Below are 19018 nucleotides of genomic sequence, written 5' to 3' on the forward strand. Positions count from 1 at the left end.
TTTCTAATTTGTCACCTTTTTATTTCTTCAGGGTGGCAAGTTTGATGAACCATGTGACGGCTTGGACTGCAGCAGAGGGTGCAGGTGCTTTCCAGAGAAAGGAAGCAGGGTGAGTCTTTCACAAGTTTTCAACTGTGTACTCTCCTCTGGAGTTTGGGGAAATGCTTTCCATTTCATGTCCTCTTCACTTGTTTAAGTCCAATAACAACACCTGAGAAACTTATCGCTTGGTTTTTAGGGATGTTTGAAAGTCTTCAACTTGGTAGCAAAGTCTGTGTTGAACCCAGTTTCTCAGATAGTTGATGGATCTAAGAAGTTCTTAGTTCAGCTAAACTCTTATTAGTAGATATTTAAAATTTTATTATTAAAAACCTGCAACAAAGTAGTTTTAAAGTTGCTCATGTACATGTACATTTCTCTGTACTTTCCTTCTAGAGAAAGATGTATGTCTTTCTAAAATCGGTGGAATACGAACACATCAAAGTATCACCAGAAATTATAAGATGCCTAAGACAGCTCAGACTGTGTTAAAGAATAAAGGTGGTCACACCAAATATTGTCTTTCAAGCTTGTTAAAATTGTAGAGCCTGTGTTTTTTCCCTTTTCTCTACTGCATTTCTATATGTTTATGCATCCAAAATGAGGGCTGGCTGCAGACTCTGGCACAGTTTTACAAAAAGAAAAAAACAACTTCAAGTTTCACAGTTGTTCACTCGATGTTAGGAACTATTAAACACTCCTTTATTCATCTAGAGTCATCGTCGTTATCTTACTTAATCTTAATTTTGTTATCTGGCAGCTTTACAGTCACACAGAGGAGTTTATTGTACTGATAACTGCACTGATCCTCTTTGAAGTTTCAGTTAATTATGGTTTTTACTCTGAGGAAACAAGTACATTACCTTCATTTAATTAAGGAATAATTACCTCGAGGCTTCAGTTCCAGGCCTTATCTCTCTCCATCGTACAGCTACATACATTAACACCCAGAAACATTATCGCTATTTGACACATATCAAAGCGACGCCTGTATCAGACTGTGTAATGCAAGCTCCGACAGTTCTCATCAATAGCTGTAAATGTGGTTTCTCCAGAAGACGAATCAACGAGTAAACACAAAACAGCATGTGGCTCCGGGCGAGGAACTTATTTTCTCATCACCGCTACCATGAAATTAACAATAACATCCAAACAAAGGCTGGCAGAATATGATGGAATCAGCTCACTGATTAGTGGTGATGACACATACGCACAGTATATATCACCCGTCATCTGTTTGCACTTCAGTATCGAGCAAAAGAGCGGCTGACTCCTCTGATTTATGGCTGGAATTTAAGAGGAAACTTTTAAATGTCAGTGTGATCCTGCTGGTCTCTAATAAATTACTGTACGAGGTTTTAAAACAGCTTCAGCATCATCGGGCCAGACGGGCGAGTGCTGCAAACAAACACAAACTCTCTAAAACAACAGAAGGTGGCGATATTAATGCTTCCAATACAAACTTCTGCTTTATTAGCAAGATTTAAAAATGAGTAAATCACAGTTGCTACAGCAATAAAACATCAGCCATAGTTTTAAATGTTGCTTTTGAGTCAGAATCGACCGAGTGCCGGCGTTAAAAAAAAACAGTACACAAAGAGAGCGAAGTCATAAGATTAATGTAAGAAATGGGAGCCTGTTACATATATATTTCTGAGAGTTCTCATTTTATGAAACAGGGAATATTTAAATGAAGAGCACAAACTGATTTACTCATGTTTGCGACAGTTTTCTGCCAATTGTTTTTTTTTTTTTTTTTTTTTTGTGGTTAACATTGAAATGAACTGCTTAGAAAACAGCAGAACCACGCCTATGAGCGCTGTTTGAGGATTACACACTATTTTACCCTGCTTTTTAAATCTTACACTCTTGTCACTGCTCTTTGAGCTTTACTTTGTTCCAAATCAGTAACTGAAAGTGCACTAGAACGAAGTGAAAGTGTCATTCTTTTAAACTTTTTTTTATTCCTCAGAAAAATCCTATTTATCCTTGGATTTTTCCCTCTCGGGCTACAAACTGGGTTGTTGATGGGTGAGGCCACCGGTATTACCCTTTAAATGAAGCATGAAAAAAACAGTCGATCTATCCATCCAAAAATCCATAAATCCATCCATCCATCCTCTTCTGCAGAGGTCGTCTCCAGGTACTCTTGCTTCCTCCCACAGCCCAAAGACATAGATGTAGTCGTGTTGGGTTAATCGGTGAGTCTAAATTGTCCACAGGTGTGAGTGTGAGTGCAAATCAGTGAGCATAATCCAAATATTAAATAGTGAAACGCAGCAAAAATCCTTTTAGTATAAATAAACAGGATTTGGTTGTTGCTGCTTATCTAAAATAGCCCTGTTTTTCTTATGTAAATCAGTGAATCGTGCTCTTCAATAAAACAGCAAATTATTATTAGATCATTTCCAAAATTAAATCCCTGCTTAGACGTCCTGACTAAAGCCAGACTAACTGTAAGCTCGGTCTCTTTCAGCCTTTATCCAAACAGCAATTACTGTCTGACACAGCAGCCCTACACTTACTGCCTGCTAACTGTACACCACTTTAGGTAAATAACATGGTGACGAGTGTCGCCTTACCCGTAGGTAAATGTAGGTAAATGATACAGCTCAGGTAATGCCACCTACCTCTGCTCAGCCCCTCTGATAAGCCTAAATGACACAGCCGCTGTGTCTTTAACTGTTACTGTTGGGAGCCGTTTGAGTGGGAAGGTGCTCATTTGTCTCTTTTCAGTTTTACTTTTGTAGTTAGAGCTCAGAGAGCTCAGGCATGCTCCCGATAACGGCCGTTAACGGACGCCCGACTGGGTTCTGTCAGCTGAAGCGTTGAACACAAAGCGAGGTTTAAAGGAGACTCGAGTTATGCCACAAAGGAAAGTTTTTAAATCTCTGTTTCTAAACTTAAAGCAAACCAGTGCTCACAGACCTAAACATTAGCTGTTTGCTTTCAAGGTTGTTTCTCTATAAAGGAATTAAGGGAGCATATTTATGTTTTTGCCTTCAGTGAATGTTATTTATGTATGTACATGTATACAGTGTCTAACAAATGATTAGACCACTAACTAAACGCAATGTTTATGTGACAGCTGCCCTAAATTAACTGTACTAGTAATCGATTTTGAATGTTTCTGTAATGGTTAATCGAGGAATATGTGCAACATCCACAATTAAAATTGTGTTTTTAATGTAAAATATAATTATTATTATTGTAGCCACGAATTGTTTAAATTCAATTAAAGCACAAAAAGTTTGGGAGCCGTTGGGTTAGAAATGACAGATGAATTCCTTCAGGTTTCATTAATGGTCCAGAAAAATAAAAACAACAAAAAATACTGTTGAATGTTGAAAGTCAAGTACAACAGAAAAATAGATAAACTGGATTACTTAATTATTGGTGATCAGTAAGTTGTTTTTAAAGTTCACATTAGACCAATAAAATATAAAGAAATGAGGGCTGGCTCAAGACTTTTGCACAGAACTGTGACTCAGTTTTGAGTTTAAGTACACTCCCGCCTCAGTGGGACTCTAAAAACAGTATCCCAGCATCGATCGTCGTCACGCTCATACATGATGTAAACATTCAGACAAGTAAAAAGATATTCAATATTTCACAGATCATTATCTTTAATTGGGTTTTAAGATCTTTCCCGATATTAAAGACGAGTGGAAGTTCTGCTATCTTGCATCTGCAGCCTCGCAGGCCCCCTAAATCCTCCTGAAGACATCTCTAATGCTCTTTACCTTGTAAATCCCACTTTAATGGCTTCTCCCCGAGTTCCTGTCACAGCCCTGCCTCTCCAGACACACAGCAGTGAGATGTTTCTACAGTCTGTCAAATATCTTCCTCTGATTTCCTCTTGATAAGTTTGCTTTGGACGAGAAACAGTCAGCCGGCGCTGTCAGGATTTCAGCCGGACGTGAATTGCGTTTATCATCCCGGAGCTGTTTCTGCTGGAAACTTTGTCAGCTTTTATTAACATAGTAAAAAAATGGATGTGCTGATATGAATCAAAGATAGTTGAGGGTAACTGACAACGTTTAAATGTTGTCGCGTATGTTTTGTGCAGATGTGCTCTTGAACCCTTAAGGGGAACTTTTATGTTTTTCTTAAATTTCCTATCTGGACACAAGGACGTCTAAGAACCGGAACAAATGAGGGGGTTTATCAGGAGTTCATCTCACAAAGAAAAAGCAGCACTCTCTATTTATCAGATACTTTGATAGTGGAGAAAAAGCACAACATACCACGAACCATCACTCTTCCATGCATCGATCTCTTATCAGTTGCTCTTTAAGCTGCCTTAGTTTGCCCACAGCTGCTGCACATCAGCACGCTGCATCTGATGTAGTGTTAGCTTACAGCACCTCATTGAATCCACATACATCCCACCTACACCATAGCGGCATAGTGATGTCCACGTTTGCAATGTTACTGCTGGTGTCGCTACATTGATCCGCCTTCACGAGCAGAGCTGAGCTGTTTATGTTGGACTGGAGTTAATAACTCTTGGTCAGTTACATAAAAAAGAAAAAGATTTCGGAAGAGACTAGACGTGCGGTAATAGACACATCGGCCGATCGACCACCAGAGGAGGATATTTTATTTGAAGCCAACATGAGAAGAATCATGGGAAAACATTTAAAGAGACATCAAAAACACATTTACATGTAAATACATATCAGTCACCAAGCTTAATTGTTTCCAGCGTAGAAGGAGCCTGGGAGGTACTTCATACCTTCTTTGTATTACCTCCCCCTGCTGATACTGTAACTTGAGCATGCATGTCCGTTTCACGCTTTGGAGAGGCAAAGCTTGACATCTACACGGTGGTGGACCAGCGTCTATTACACGCTGTGCCGTGATACTGGGTTGGACTGAGTTGCATTTGTGCAAACTAGATACAATTCATTACAATACAGTTATACTTGTGCTAATAAATGGACTGTAAACATACCGTACAGTGTTTATATTACTAACAAGCAGAAACATGACAGCGGTTAAATTACATCCTCTAACCCATTGTATTTTAAAGTGTGACATATGTGACACAGCATATGAAAACCAGGCCAAAAGGACAAGTTTTCAGTTTCATTACATTTTTTTATGATTCCTAAAACTTTGAAATTAACACGAGAAAATGGAAAAGTTGCCAGCATCACCTTATAACTGAGAGGTTTGCTAGATGAGGTTTTATTTGCATTTTATCTATGAGAAACTATTCAAAAAACTACAGTTTGAACATAGATATGCAGACAGTGATTAGAAACACCAGAGCGCAGCACTGCTGCAATTCTTTGGTGGTTTTTTTCTGTGCTGTGGCACATGTTGGGAGTTGAATATAGAGACCAGTAGAATCTCTTATAATATATGTGAAGCTACAGCTAAGAAGAGCTGGTGGAAATGAGGGAAATGCATAGGTTTAGCGTGGCTCTGTTCAGTGGTAGCATAAGTGCTCAAAGTGGTGAAACAGATGAAGTAGAGCAATCTTTTTTTAAATTTTCCTTAGCTTGTTATTGTTGAGTTTCTTTTATGTTTTCACCTGTTGTTCAGTAGAGGTGAAACTGCTTATTTTTGATTAAGTGTAACTATCTTCTTGACTAAGTAAGCCCCACTTAAATGTAGTCTGCAGTGTGGGAAGTTCCAGATTTGCAGCAGCAAATTATTATTAAAACGCCGACTGTTATTATATTTGGGATTCAGTCACCCAAGTGCTAATCATGTTACCTAGCTACATGTAAGTTTGGCCAAGTTTTGATGGCTTTAGAGCCATGGCATCTAAACTATGACAACATGAATGGCTTCTTATTTTACACAAACGATGAAGACTAAATGATCGAACTGCTTTAATATGAGGTTATTATTCCTGCACTTTCCCCAATTTCTCCCTCCAAACATCCAGAAAGACAAAAACTTTACACTGACTTTATTAATAAAATTAGTTTGGTTATCCCTTTTTTCTTTCTGTAAGTCTTTGGAAGTTCCCCTCATTCAGTAAATCACTCGTTTTAGAACGTGTGATGTACAGCGCCTCATTAAAAAATGTGTTGGGTGTATATCAGTCGTTGACCTTTTAAATATTTGTGATACTTGCATTTGTTGTTCGTGTTTTCCCATGACAATTTTTTTGGCTCATACCTACCCACATCTGTGCGAACAGCACTTGAGGGCACTTTACCTGGAACGGTGGGCAGAGCCAGCATGCCTGGGCGTAAAAATATCAATAGAATAATCATCAGCAAATAAATGTGGCATGTAGCAGACATCTGGTAATAAAGAAAAACAAGTACAAAAAAAACAACCAAATATGTCTTCCCTGTCAGCTTCGCAAACTTAGAAAGGATAAAGAGGCTTTTATATGTGGCATTACATAACACACTGATGTTTTAGTTTTTAGTTTCATTAGATTTGCGCGACGGCTTCAGTTTTTCTTCCACTTAAAAAGTCCTGAGGCTCTGAGAGGATACAGAGCAGAAGTGTTTGAAATCTTGTGTTCACATGTTTCCGTGATGTTTTTTGTTCGGTGGATTTAACATGGATCTATTAAGTCCAAAAACATCCTCTCCAACTGGGTGAACCTCGAGGGTCAAAGGGCAGCCCTGGGGACGACAGGATGGTTTGGTTGGGCTTTTCAAATTAAAGAAAGATCAGGAAGCATGTGTTTTATTTAATTTTGTCAGGCCTTTATCTGTGCTGATCAGAAACAGAGACAGAGGGGAAAAGACTTCCTGATTTTGCCGAGGGTCCAGAGGGGTCAGCTCAACATTTTCTGTGTCGTGCTGGAGTGAAGCTCTTCACACTGTCAGCTGCAATATGTGACTTAACACTGGGAGTGAGTGGCTCACTCAAGAGAAAGACTGCAGAGGCTGATGCTATTGAAGGCGTCTCACTGGTGCTACAGTCAGGTCCAGCCACCTCCTACCTGCAGCCAGGTGATTGGGTTATTTAGCTTAAATGAGGAGTCTTGCAAAGAGACTGATGCTCAGAAGTGATGCAGCACAAGCTGAGATATTCATTCTTGCATCAGCATGACAGCATGAGATGAGGTGACTTTACTAACATACCCCCCCCCCCCCCCTAAAGCTAAACAAACTTATCATTCTTTGAGGTTTCATACCCACAACAGGGAATCAATAAATAAAAAGACATGAATATTTAAGATGACAGACGAGGTTCTGGTAGCTCATTGCCCAGACTGTCCAGTTTTTTAACTGTAACTGTTTTAAAAAAACGACATTTCTATAGTAGAAAGAGAAAACCATGAAAAACATTTCAGTTTAATTGTTTATTGCTTAATTACTCTGTGTAGTATGAATGGTTTCAAGCAAGAAGCTTGAAGACACTTTGTATATAGTTTATTTTATGTAATATTAAATTCTGAACTGTAAATGTAGTCTATTTCAAGGAAGCAAGTTTTTATTCAGTATTTCCATAAATCCTTATTTTTATGGATTTACTACGACTAGTGAGAACACACATGAGGTTTAAGGCCTGGACAATTTTGAGAAGATTCAACTCCCACATACCGACAGACTGTTAGTAACTGACATATGAAACTGCCTCGCGTTTGACACGATCTAACCTAATGAGGTGAGACCTCAGCATTGACTCAAGTACATATGTGTTTGACTTGTGCCATAATCATGCTGGTTAGTTTGGTCTTGGTCTTTAAGTGAATTGGTTGTACATGTAGCAACTATTGCATAGTGTTAGAGGTTCTCAAGAAGTACCTTCCCAGTGCAGATGCTCCTATTTTGGATATTTTCCTGTGAGCATCTTGTAAATGTTACTAACGGTAGCGTAAGCTGATCGTAAGGGCTGCACACTTGCTTGATAAGCCCTTCAATTGATGGCCTAGAAAAGGTTGGCAGATACGTTATTGTTTCTCAATCGTTATCCTTTTATCTGCGGTTATTAACAGCTGATTCCAGTTATCAGTTTTAAGGATGGGCATGGTGCAACTTTAAATGATGGATGTATTTGTTTTTTTATGCTGTTGGCTTGCCAAGGCTGGCAAAGGTGCTTATTTGAAGCCTCTAACATGCAAATTTTTTTTCTTCAAGTTGGTTCAAATGAATTTGTCTTTCAGTGTCTGTCAGTCCTGACAGACTGCGCCAAATTTGAAACTCTGTTCAGGAGAAAAGAAACAGACACACTCTCTGTCTCGCATGGAGACAGACAACAAAAAGGGGGCAGGGATAAAGGATGAATGTAGAGGAAGGTAGAGCGTCTACCTCGGCTAAAGTGAGATGAAGGCATAGGGATAGTAGATGTGTGTCACGGTAGGATGAATCCCCTATGAGGCCGCTCGATGAAAGGCTCCCTGAGGCCTTTACCTTCAGAAAAGATAAGGACACACTGCTCAGACTGTTTGTTCGTAATCCCTAAACAAAGGAGGAGGAATTGGCAGAGAAATAACAGTTTCAAAATGGATTAAGTTTTCTGTCACTGCCACAGAGAGATGGTGTCATCAGAGGTTAAAAAAGAAAGGGTAACGACAGTGGTGTTGATTTTGTTTCAAACCACTGGAAAAGGAAAGAGAAGTAAAATACTTGAGAGAGTGTGCACTGAAGTTCACTGTTTGATAAAGAGAGGATTCAAAGATCTCAGCAACTTGAGATTTTTGTTTCCTTTCGATAACTTTGATCTCTCGCTTTTCTGTTCCTTATCGTTCAATCTGGAGATTATTAAGTTTGCGTGCACGTCCCTGACTGAGGGCTTGTGAACAAGTGTAGCTAATAGTGGTGCACGCGTGCTTAAATCTCAGGTATTGCTATGTGTGTGTGCGACATATATGGTGATGTTCAGGACCAACTTATCAGCAGTGGCCTGTCATACAAACATCTTCCCACACACACATGCTCCTGGGCCCCAGTCTGATATTTTATCAGGTTCCCCCTTCAGGAAGTCCACCAGTTAAAGCATGCTGGTGGGTTTTGTTTAGGCTTCATCTTACATACTCACACACACACACACACACTTGTAAAATAGTGGTAAAGGGGCCATTTTGGCTCCCATTGTCAAGAATATCTCAACGTACAAAACCCCGCCTTACTCGCCTGTCAGTCGGAGTTGAAATGAGAGCTTTGAACCTGCGCCTCGCCTTGAATCACTTTATTCAAACACACGAACACCTGACACTCATAGCCCCTCCACTCCCCAAGAAGAGGCAGCCTTTACTCTAAAAAAGGTCAAAGGTCATAGCCACCACAAAGACTAGAAAAGAGCAGAAGGTCAGGGGCACCAGGATCACAGACTCACAGACACAAAGAGACAAGTGTGCGTGCGTGTGTGTGTTTTCATGTGTGTGTTCAGAAAAGTTACTTCCCTGACCTCTGCAGCCTGTTTTCTGTCACTCCTTCTTCATCTTCTCATCTTCTTCAGACTTTGAATATTTTATTATTGTTGTTTCGTGTTAAATCTTAAAGACAGACTTGGACACAAGGTTTAAAGACATTCTTTATCAAAGTGCATTATCTCAGTGCACTCTACTGCCCTCATATGGCATGTTCAGGAAGTGAAATTTACAACAAGTCTACATTTAGTGTGTGGGGGATTTTCCTCGGAAAAGGGAGTTTGTTTAGTTCAGAAGGGCTCATCTGATAACATGTGGTGATACAGTTTTGGCATTTTCTACTAAACACATGATAACTGATGCTTTTTTTTAAAAATTGTTTTATATCATTTTATCTAAGACTTATTTTGTGTGTATGTGTATTTAATTCTGCTTCCTGTTAAAGCTGAGTTATGACAGGTGTAAGAGTGGGTATACTGAAGTGTTCGTGTGCAAGGCGGTGCACCTGTCACTGGTCCTGATAGCAGAATGTGTATACAGCTAAAGTAATAAAGAAGCAGCAAGGCAAAGTATTTTTAACCAAAACTTAAGATTGTTACACTTGCTAGTTCTGCAAAATATACAGCCTTCCAGATGGAAAACGTTCATGTGTTCCAGTATCGTATGAAGTTTAACGACATTCACATTAGTGTTGATTAGAAAATCAAGTGCAGCAGAGTTATATTGTGTGTACATAAGTTGTGTTTGGTCGAGCTTAAAGTTACAGAAGCTGGTTTTAAATGAAGTAATGCCGAATGAAGAGTTGAGTTTTATTACGTTGCTTATGTGTGCAAAAAAGATAAAAGAGAAGAACCCAGTGTAGTATATGGTAAATGGCCTGTATTTATATCGCGCCCTAAGGACCCCAAAGCGCTTTACATATCCAGTCATCCACACATTCACACACTGGTGATGGCAAGCTACATTGTAGCCACAGCCACCCTGGGGCACACTGACAGAGGCGAGGCTGCCGGACACTGGCGCCACCGGGCCCTCTGACCACCACCAGTAGGCAACGGGTGAAGTGTCTTGCCCAAGGACACAACGACTGAGACTGTCCAAGCCGGGGCTCGAACCGGCAACCTTCCGATTACAAGGCGAACTCCCAACTCTTGAGCCACGATCGCCCCTGAAAGTAAAGGAGTCATACGTCATTTTTAATACATTTTACACCAACTTAATACAACTTTATTTTATCAAAATGTATTACAAAAGCAAAAACAGAAGACTGCCCTGAGTGTTAACAACACTTCTACTCAATATTAACATTATTTATTAGACAAAATAATGTGTTGTGTTTTTGTGCCCCATTAGTCGCACAGTCACAGGAGCACTGTGATAGCAGGAGATAAACTCTTAACCTGAACACTGACCGAAGCTACAGAAGTCTCAGTTGCAGTCTGCTATAAGGCAAATCTTTACCCAAACACTGGGAACCACGTTACTTATATGGACGAATCACAATCTAAACAGCAAACCTGAAATAATCATCACAACACGACTAAAGTGCAAAATTATTCGTACATTACTTCTAATGTGTCTCATTGGATACATATACTTCTTAGTCCCAAAAAGTTACATTTTTTTCTAGTTTTTAAGACATTAAACTTTCATTTTATATGTCTAATACTAGCTGCAATCCTATTTATTTAACTCAAACAAAATTAAAGAATTAAACTGAATAAAAAATAAGTGTTGAGTAAAAGATCCAGAGGCCAGATCTCTGTAGTTTATCCTCACTGCTCCCTTTTCTGTACAAAGTAGGAATTAAATACCTGGGCGATCTAAGTCTAAGCACACAAACACACGCAAACAAAGGTCAACACGTGCAGGAATGTGCAAACCTGATTATTACTGATTTTATAGGCTCTTGTGATTTAAAGTGATGACAGCAAAGTTGTTTTATGACAATTCCACATAAATGCAAACTGTCATTTATGACATTTTATTCTCAGAGCTGCCGTGCCCTTCTTGTTAAGCATAAACTCAGTGAGACCCTGTTAGACATGCAGAAGCTCATCAATTTAAAGGGCAAGACGAAATATGTCACCCAGAAATACAGAACATGCAATTATGTCTGAGCATGTGTGTGGTATTTCTTAATCCGCTCGCACTGCGTGTCTCATACATTGAGTACTGCTTTAAAATAAGCACGATTAAAAGCAAATATGTTGCTCTTGCTGCTTTGATTTAGACCTCGCTGACTCCTCGCTGCACTTTGGGTGGGCGTCAGATGGTATCGCATGGGAGTAGAGGGGCCTCTGCTGTTGTTTCTCCTCTTAGGGCTCTTGTTTTGAAGGAGCAGAGAGGAGATACGTGGAGGAGATATGTCCCACACTGCTGATGGAGACACACACAGATACGCTCTGATATAGAAAATATGCACATTAGCAGAGAGCTCTGCAGGAATCTCAATCCCAGCCTAACTAAACACAGCTGGATGAAGCTCGTCTTCGCACAAGGATGCGCCTCAGCTTTTTGTCATGCACACTTTTAATCTGAGGCAAGCCGAACAATTCAAAAGCTTAACCAAACAAAGAACAGCAAACGGCCTATGGACGAACACGCTCGACCACCGACGCATCACACCTACTAGAGCTGCCCCGCCAGTGGCAACCCACGTCACGAAAACTATGATGAAATGTACTGACACTAGTCAACGATTCAAAACGAGATGAAAATGTGACATTTAATTAGAACTAATGAATTAATTGTACAGAAAGGCAGTTTGGAACTGATCCAATCAGAAGTGATCTCTTTGTGCAGTAAGGGTAGATGCTGCTGAGAAACAGGGAGGGAGGGGAGGAAGCTCCTGCACTCCCTGGAAGAGCAGCGTAGACATATGGACATATTATGTGTTTGAAGTTAAGGAAAATAAGGTTTTTTATAATCCATGTGGAGACGTGTGACAGGCTTGACTGGATTTGAGTTGTTTGCTTTTATCTCCAAGTGTAAAACATTCTCGTTCCCTTCTTCTGCAACTTTCTGGTATGTTGTAAGGAAAGAAGGAATCTAAACCACGAGGACTCACTTAATTCCTCAACTTCTTATTCACATAATTAAGAGCCTCTGTAAAGGGGAATTGAAAATTCCTTCAAAGTAAAAGTCTGGCTGTTTCTAGCGTTTTGGATCATTCGATATGACCAAGTGGACAGCGCTGAGGCCAGATTTGGAGTGATGTCTTGTTTTGATCAAGCTTTAGACTTGTTTGGCATCCCAAAGAGAGCGGAAAAAAGTGCGTTCTTGGATATCTCAGCCGTCATTAGAGCAGATATGATTTGGATGAGGTGGTTGGACCTTTAGGTTGGTCTGTAATCCAGACTTTCAGAAGCTTTAGTGACAGTTTCTATGACACAATTCAGCAAAAATGTTATGAAACCAGATTCAAAGAACAGAAGTGAATACTAGATTACTTCTATAGGCGCAATGTTTGCATCTGAAGTCAGCACGTTTAAGCACGTTTAAGCTGAGGTCCCTACTTTAATGGACCTCAGCTCAAAAGTTTTTGCCTTCTCTTAAATTCAGTTCAATTCAATTAAAGTTCATTTATGTAGCACCACATCACAACAAAAGTCACCTCAAGGCACTTTATATTGTAAGGTAAAAAGCCTACAGTAATAGAGAGAAAATCCCAACATTAAGACAACTCCCTTTGAGCAAGGGCACCTGGTGACAGTGGGAAGGAAAAACTCCCTTTAAACAGGAAGAAACCTCCAACAGAACCTGGCCCAGGGAGGGGCGGGGCCATCTGCCACGACGGGACAGCATTTCCTTTGTGATGCCAACAATGAGATTAAGAAAAAAATCAACATTCATTTGTTTGAACTGATACTCAATATTAACGCAGTTAGGTGTTTGCAACCTAAACTCCTCATGTTCACTTAACACAGCAGTGTGGAAAACACATTTATTACTAAAAAAAAAAAACAATTCTGCAAATTTACTTTTAATTTAAACAGAAACTTGCTTAAATGGTCAAATTCATGAAACACTCTCCTAAATAAAACAGGAAAGCTGACATTTTTTCCACTTGTAGCTAATCCACCTTTAGTTTTGGGATGTTTGATTGGTATAACTTGTCTTGTTTTTGCTGATACAACAGGATTCATTTGTTGCTTACAGTTTGTATGATTTTCACCCATGTTTTTTTATCTTTGAATGCTTTTTAACCTTTAACCTTTTCTTTTTACTCTTTTTTTAACCCTTTAAAGCCTGAATCATGAAATAATTGCCAGAAAATTTGTTTGGTTTTTTAAAATAGTGTATATTTAACTTTATTTTTTTTATTGTTTAAAAATAAATCACATTTCAATTTTCATATATGACATTTAATTTGTATTATATTTGCTATATTTCTATATTTGTTTTTTTTTTCTTCCAATTGCTTAAAAATGTATTGTGCAATTTATTTAGGTTTTTCAGGGGGAAAATTCACACCGATGATGTCGAAGTCCCAAAAACTGGCAAAAAAGCTGTATGCATTAAATATGACACACAACGTTAAGGGGTTAACTGATGCCGACACGCCACTGTGATAATTTATCTTTAAAATGTAATGTAGCACAAAGGTCAAAATAAGATGGTATCATGAGAAAGGGGTGTAGTTGAGACTATTTTCTCAGAACAGGATTACTGTTATCCACTTTAGCTTATTGCAACTGCAATACTGCAGTGAACTGAAGTATTTAAGCACAAAATTCCTCTTCTTTCATTTTCCATTTGTCTCGACCTACCAGATAATTCAACACTGATTACTGTAATTAGTTTTTAAGCCAAACCTGATTATCTACAATACTTGCGCAGTGGTTTAGAGGTTTTAAAGGTTTAGATGAGTTGTGCATGCCAATTACATGTGCTGTTTGCTCTGAGCAGTTGGCATCATTGTGGGCTAACTTTCAGGGTGGACGCATGGGAGTGTAATGTTGCTTTAGCTCCAGTTATACCACTTAATTAAAGTTTCTAAGACCAGGGGATAAAAGGCTGTAAACCATATATACAGCTGTAAAAACCTATTCTGAAACTTTTACCTCATGTTTTAGTCTTTCTTGTAGAGATTCATAGTAGTTTGCATTTAAATAACAAATAGGAAGTTGCTCACTTCCTGGACAACAGCTGAGGAAACTCCACAAATTTATGGCATCGTCCGCTGACCAGTAATAGGGTATTTACTGGTGGGGTAAGCACCTGGGTGAAAACAGAGAACAGTTTGTGTGTAATGGCAGCCATCACCAAACCCAGAGGAGTCAATTGTAGAGCGGAGCTGTAGGAATCTGTCTTATGGAGTATGAAAACCATACAGTGTGTTGAAAACTAACAATCCAGCTCCACCAGGAAATATTAGAAAGTTTGATGCAGCGAGCTTCACTGCAAACCAGAATCAGTAAACTTTGGCTACCATTTAATTAACTTACATTCAATGATAGTTTGGCTGTAATATTTTATACCTAAAGTATGAATAGCGAAAGAAGCTGTTTTATGTTTATATCACAAGGGAAACTGATAAAATATCTGAAAACACTTTGTTTCTTTACCCAAAATAAAAATGTAAGTTTGCAAAGAAACTTGTTTCAGGTATAAAAACCAAAAGAATCAAAGATGCACTGAAATCAAAGAAAGAAAAGCAAGTCTGTAAAATGAAGTGGCATGAAATAGAAAAATAGAAAACAGTTTCAGTTGTGTTTATTGAATTGAAGTGATATTACATGATATGCCCATACATGTGCATCAAATGGTAATACACAGGTCTTATCATCAGAGCATTAGGATTTAGTTAATCAAGCTACTGTTGCTTTTTCAAGCATTAGGAAACCATCGCTAGATGATGTGAGCTACAGTCATATAGGCTTACACACTGGTGCATGTTCTATATTAGTGACTGATTGTTAGAGCTTGCTAACAATAAGAATGGTCACAAAGAGGGATACAGTACTGCACCAAAGGCTTCCTGCATATACTTTGGTCGCTAGCTACAGTCACCCATAGTTTGCATGCAAGTTGCCAACCTGTTTCCAAACACTTGCCAACTACTTGCTAAGCAGCAGTAAAACTAACAGAAGGAGAGTGGAAACCGAAAGCAATGTACAACCTTTGAACCAAGTTGGTTACAGCGGTAAGGTACTACTTTTACACTGAAGGCATCGGCTGTTTCTGCAGCAATGTTTCATGTTACAGTACCACTCGGTGAGTAGTTGGCAAGTGTTTGCAGGCAGCCGAGTTTTCCATGCAAATTTTGAGAAATTGCAGGAGCCTGGCAGCAATCAGTACAATCAAAAGGAGGTTGTGTGTAGAACACCATCTATCTGTATTTGTGAAGTGTATCTCTTTGCAACCAGTTATACCCAGTGACAGCCAGCAATCAACCAATTAGGAAATATACATCTTTTCCAAGTGATCGGAGGTTGTTGGGGCTCACTGACCAGCCTCTCGGCTGTGCTGTTTTCACTTGTGAACTAAAAATCTTCAGGGTTTTGGAAAGTAGAGCAAATTGACAAAACAGTAAATTATTTCAGCCAGACAGTTAATGAAGGAGAAGCTAAAGAAATATCTCACAATTTTTAAGCTTTGTTGCTTTATTTATGTCAGCAATAAAAAGAAATGTATCATGAGCTTATATGCTGTATTGATTTGAAATTAAACTCTTGAATGTTTGGTCCGATATCACACAAAGAAAAAAATCTGGAAGCCGCGCAGAGGCTTGGAGCTACTCGGGATGAGTTGTGGAGCAGCTGAAAATGTTTGGATGTTTTTCAGCAGTTAATTCAAAGTGTTAAAAGTTTTCAAGTGCTTGTCCAGGTCAGCTGGGTCATTTTTTTATGTTTATGGAGTGACAACTTTCACAGCCATACATACATAAATACCAGGCCACTGAACTGTTTTCTGGGAAAAGAAACCATGTGATTAGTCTTAAATTTGCTTTAAAAAATTGAGGCTTTACTTTCACTTTCTGTCTGTGGTTGGTTTATCCTCAGTCATCTGGAGCAGGACAAACATGCCTGGGATAAACGAGATGTTTAGGTTTGCAGTCGGACCATTAGTGAATAGACCTAACCCAAACATTCCCATCTAAGGAGGATTTCCTTCTTTCTCTTTTGTCTGTAATTTTAAATGGACGGAGTGTGGGAGCTGAAGACTTGCACCTTGTTTCACCTTTAACGGCATCAAGAGTCCCGTCCTTTCAGCCCGTATTTTCACTCTGCCTTTTTGGCAAAGGCGTTTGAGGTTCTGCCGATTCATTTGGCTCCAACCATAATTGGGTTATCAGACTGGTTTGCTGATTAAACTTGCACCCAAAGACCTATCATTTGCCCACCCCTTGCCTCATCTTCAGCCCATCATCAAACCCAAGTGAGCATGCGGTGTGACAGCTAAAATCTTCCCCATAGCACAACCGGCTCACAGAACAATGTGTGCGGATAAACCCTCCAAGGGCCCGAGGGCGTGTGTTCGCGTTTGCATGCGTGTGTGTTCATAAACAGCACACATACACACACACTGGTTATCACACGAATGTTGGCTAGAATCTGTCTGTCCAAGCACTCTCCTCTATCAGGAAGTGAGGTAGGCTCGATGGGAGCAGCAAGTCCAGAGAGCTTAGTGGGCCAGAATAGGGTCCATTGTGCCCATTATGCTGGTAGGGATTTGGGCCTACAAACTGACTAGTCTGCTGGAAGGTGATGAGGATGGAAGGTCTGGAAGAGCCGGGCGGAGACCCGACGGGATGGCATGAAAACAAACAGGGATGCCAACTGGCAAATGAGACGGTGTCGGGACTCAGGGAGATGCTGGCAGGGGGAAAGATCAACGATAAAATTTGTCTCCTTGTCTACAAAAAGCAGAGCTAGACATATACTTAATTAAAGGCCATTTAACTACTTAATTCAATCTTACCTATATAGCTCCAAATCACAACAACAGTCCTCGATTTATTTTGTGAGGTAAAACAGAGAAGACCCCGACAATCAGACAGCAAAGTCAGGCAAGAAGAGAGCCAGAGATTAAAGATAACTAATAATTAAATGCAGAGTGCTGTTTAAACACTTAGAGAGTGAAATAAGGCGAGGAAAGAAGAAACACTCAGTGCATGGATGGCTTGTTAATTTACTTCCATTGCTCTAGCTGATTCATCTCCAGCTTTGAGCTCTGTTTCCAGATGCATCAAGAAGCTGTTTTTGAAGATAAATAAAACTGTGATCTTGTGAGGTCTGTTCTCCTTCATTGAACCCACTGTACAGTCTAGCACCAAAGTCCTTGTAGAAGCAAGACCGGACAGTTGTTTGAACAGTCATTGATTGGGAGAGTAGATTTCTTCCATATTGGTTTTCCCCCCTCATTGGTTCTTTTTTGAATCCAGAATTGAATTTCCCGCTCCTCACATACAAGGTCACATACTTGATCACAAGAGCACTTTGGTCTCAGACTGGAGGCTTATTTGTGGCTCCTAGGATATTTAAAAGTAGAATGGGAGACAGAGCCTTCAACTTTCAGGCCCCTCTTTTATGGAACCAGCTCCCAGTTTGGATTTAGGAGACGGACACCCACTCTACTTTTAAATTAGAGTGTCTATTTTCCTGTCTTCGTCCCCTCACCCCTAACCAGTGACGGCAGATGGATGCCCCTCCCTGAGCCTGGGTCTGCCAGAGGTTTCTTCCTGCTGAAAGGAAGTTTTTCCTTCCAACCGTCACCAACTGCTGGCTCATAGGCGGTTTTCTAATTGTTGTGGTTTTCCCTCTATTATTGTAGGATTTTTACTTTGCAATATAAATAAAGTTGAGTTGAAAAGACTCGTTCTAATCCCCCTGGTGAATTTTAGAGCAGCTTTAAATTTATGGCAAATTAAACTGCCTGGATGTTATTTAAAACTACATGTAACTGTTTTTATGGCGGTTTCACCCACCTTCTTGTTTCATCTCTTCTCTTCCCCCTCCTCTCTCAGTTTTTTAAAACCATACCATGTTAGGGAATACACAGATGCCTTAAACCCTCAGAACCTCCCTCAAAGAGTCAGGGACAATAAACAGCTCAGACTTTCAGAGATTTCGGTTTTGAAGCCATTTTTAGCATTTGTTGGTTATTTTACAAGCTTGTAAACATCTTTTTTTGGTTGAGGCAGAAAAAACACTGTTCACTAACTGACACCAGATCGTCTTTTCACCTTAACCAACTCTTCACCTCTCACCTTTTATGTAAGGCCAGACAGACGCTTTGAAAGTGACCCATGACCTGAAAATAGAAACTAAAAAGACAGTGGAGCCTTTGGACAAGGTGACCCCATGACCTGCTGAGTTTTAAATAAACAAAGAGATACTTAACCCAGTGGTTGGAGGTCTGCTAAGACATTTGTAGGTGTATGTTGCTTAAACTGTGATGACAGCTGGGAGGAAGACAGGTCAGAGATTAAGCAGTAGGAAGTTGGTGGAAGGTGAAGAGGAAAGGAGAACCAAAAAGAAAGAGGGAGAAGAAATGATGTATAGCAGTTGTTTCAATAAGGAGTGATGGAGGAATGAGGGATGAAAGGAAAGGCGTGAAAGAAAGCAGCTTCCTATGGGATCCCTGCATATTTTCCCTGGGTGAAACCAGGTGTGAGTGTGAACTATGGGCCAGACAACTCAGGCAGGCTGGCACAGCCCTGTCATTAAGCACTACCTG

The 19018-nt window shown here is 39.8% G+C and overlaps 1 protein-coding gene across 4 annotated transcripts in view; it reads left to right on the forward strand.

The window, feature by feature from the left end:
- The window catches only part of col4a6 (collagen, type IV, alpha 6), a 143315-nt gene that overhangs the window by 85356 nt on the left and 38941 nt on the right, over positions 1–19018 (forward strand). For all 4 annotated transcript variants that reach the window (XM_080298513.1, XM_026162553.2, XM_080298515.1 and 1 more), the window contains exon 4: positions 32–109. In XM_080298513.1, the coding sequence (XP_080154639.1) occupies positions 32–109 (78 nt within the window). The remainder of the gene's footprint in view (positions 1–31; positions 110–19018) is intronic.

Source organism: Astatotilapia calliptera, chromosome 3 (assembly GCF_964374335.1).
Source record: "Astatotilapia calliptera chromosome 3, fAstCal68.1, whole genome shotgun sequence".
NCBI classification, from domain to species: Eukaryota; Metazoa; Chordata; class Actinopteri; order Cichliformes; family Cichlidae; genus Astatotilapia; species Astatotilapia calliptera.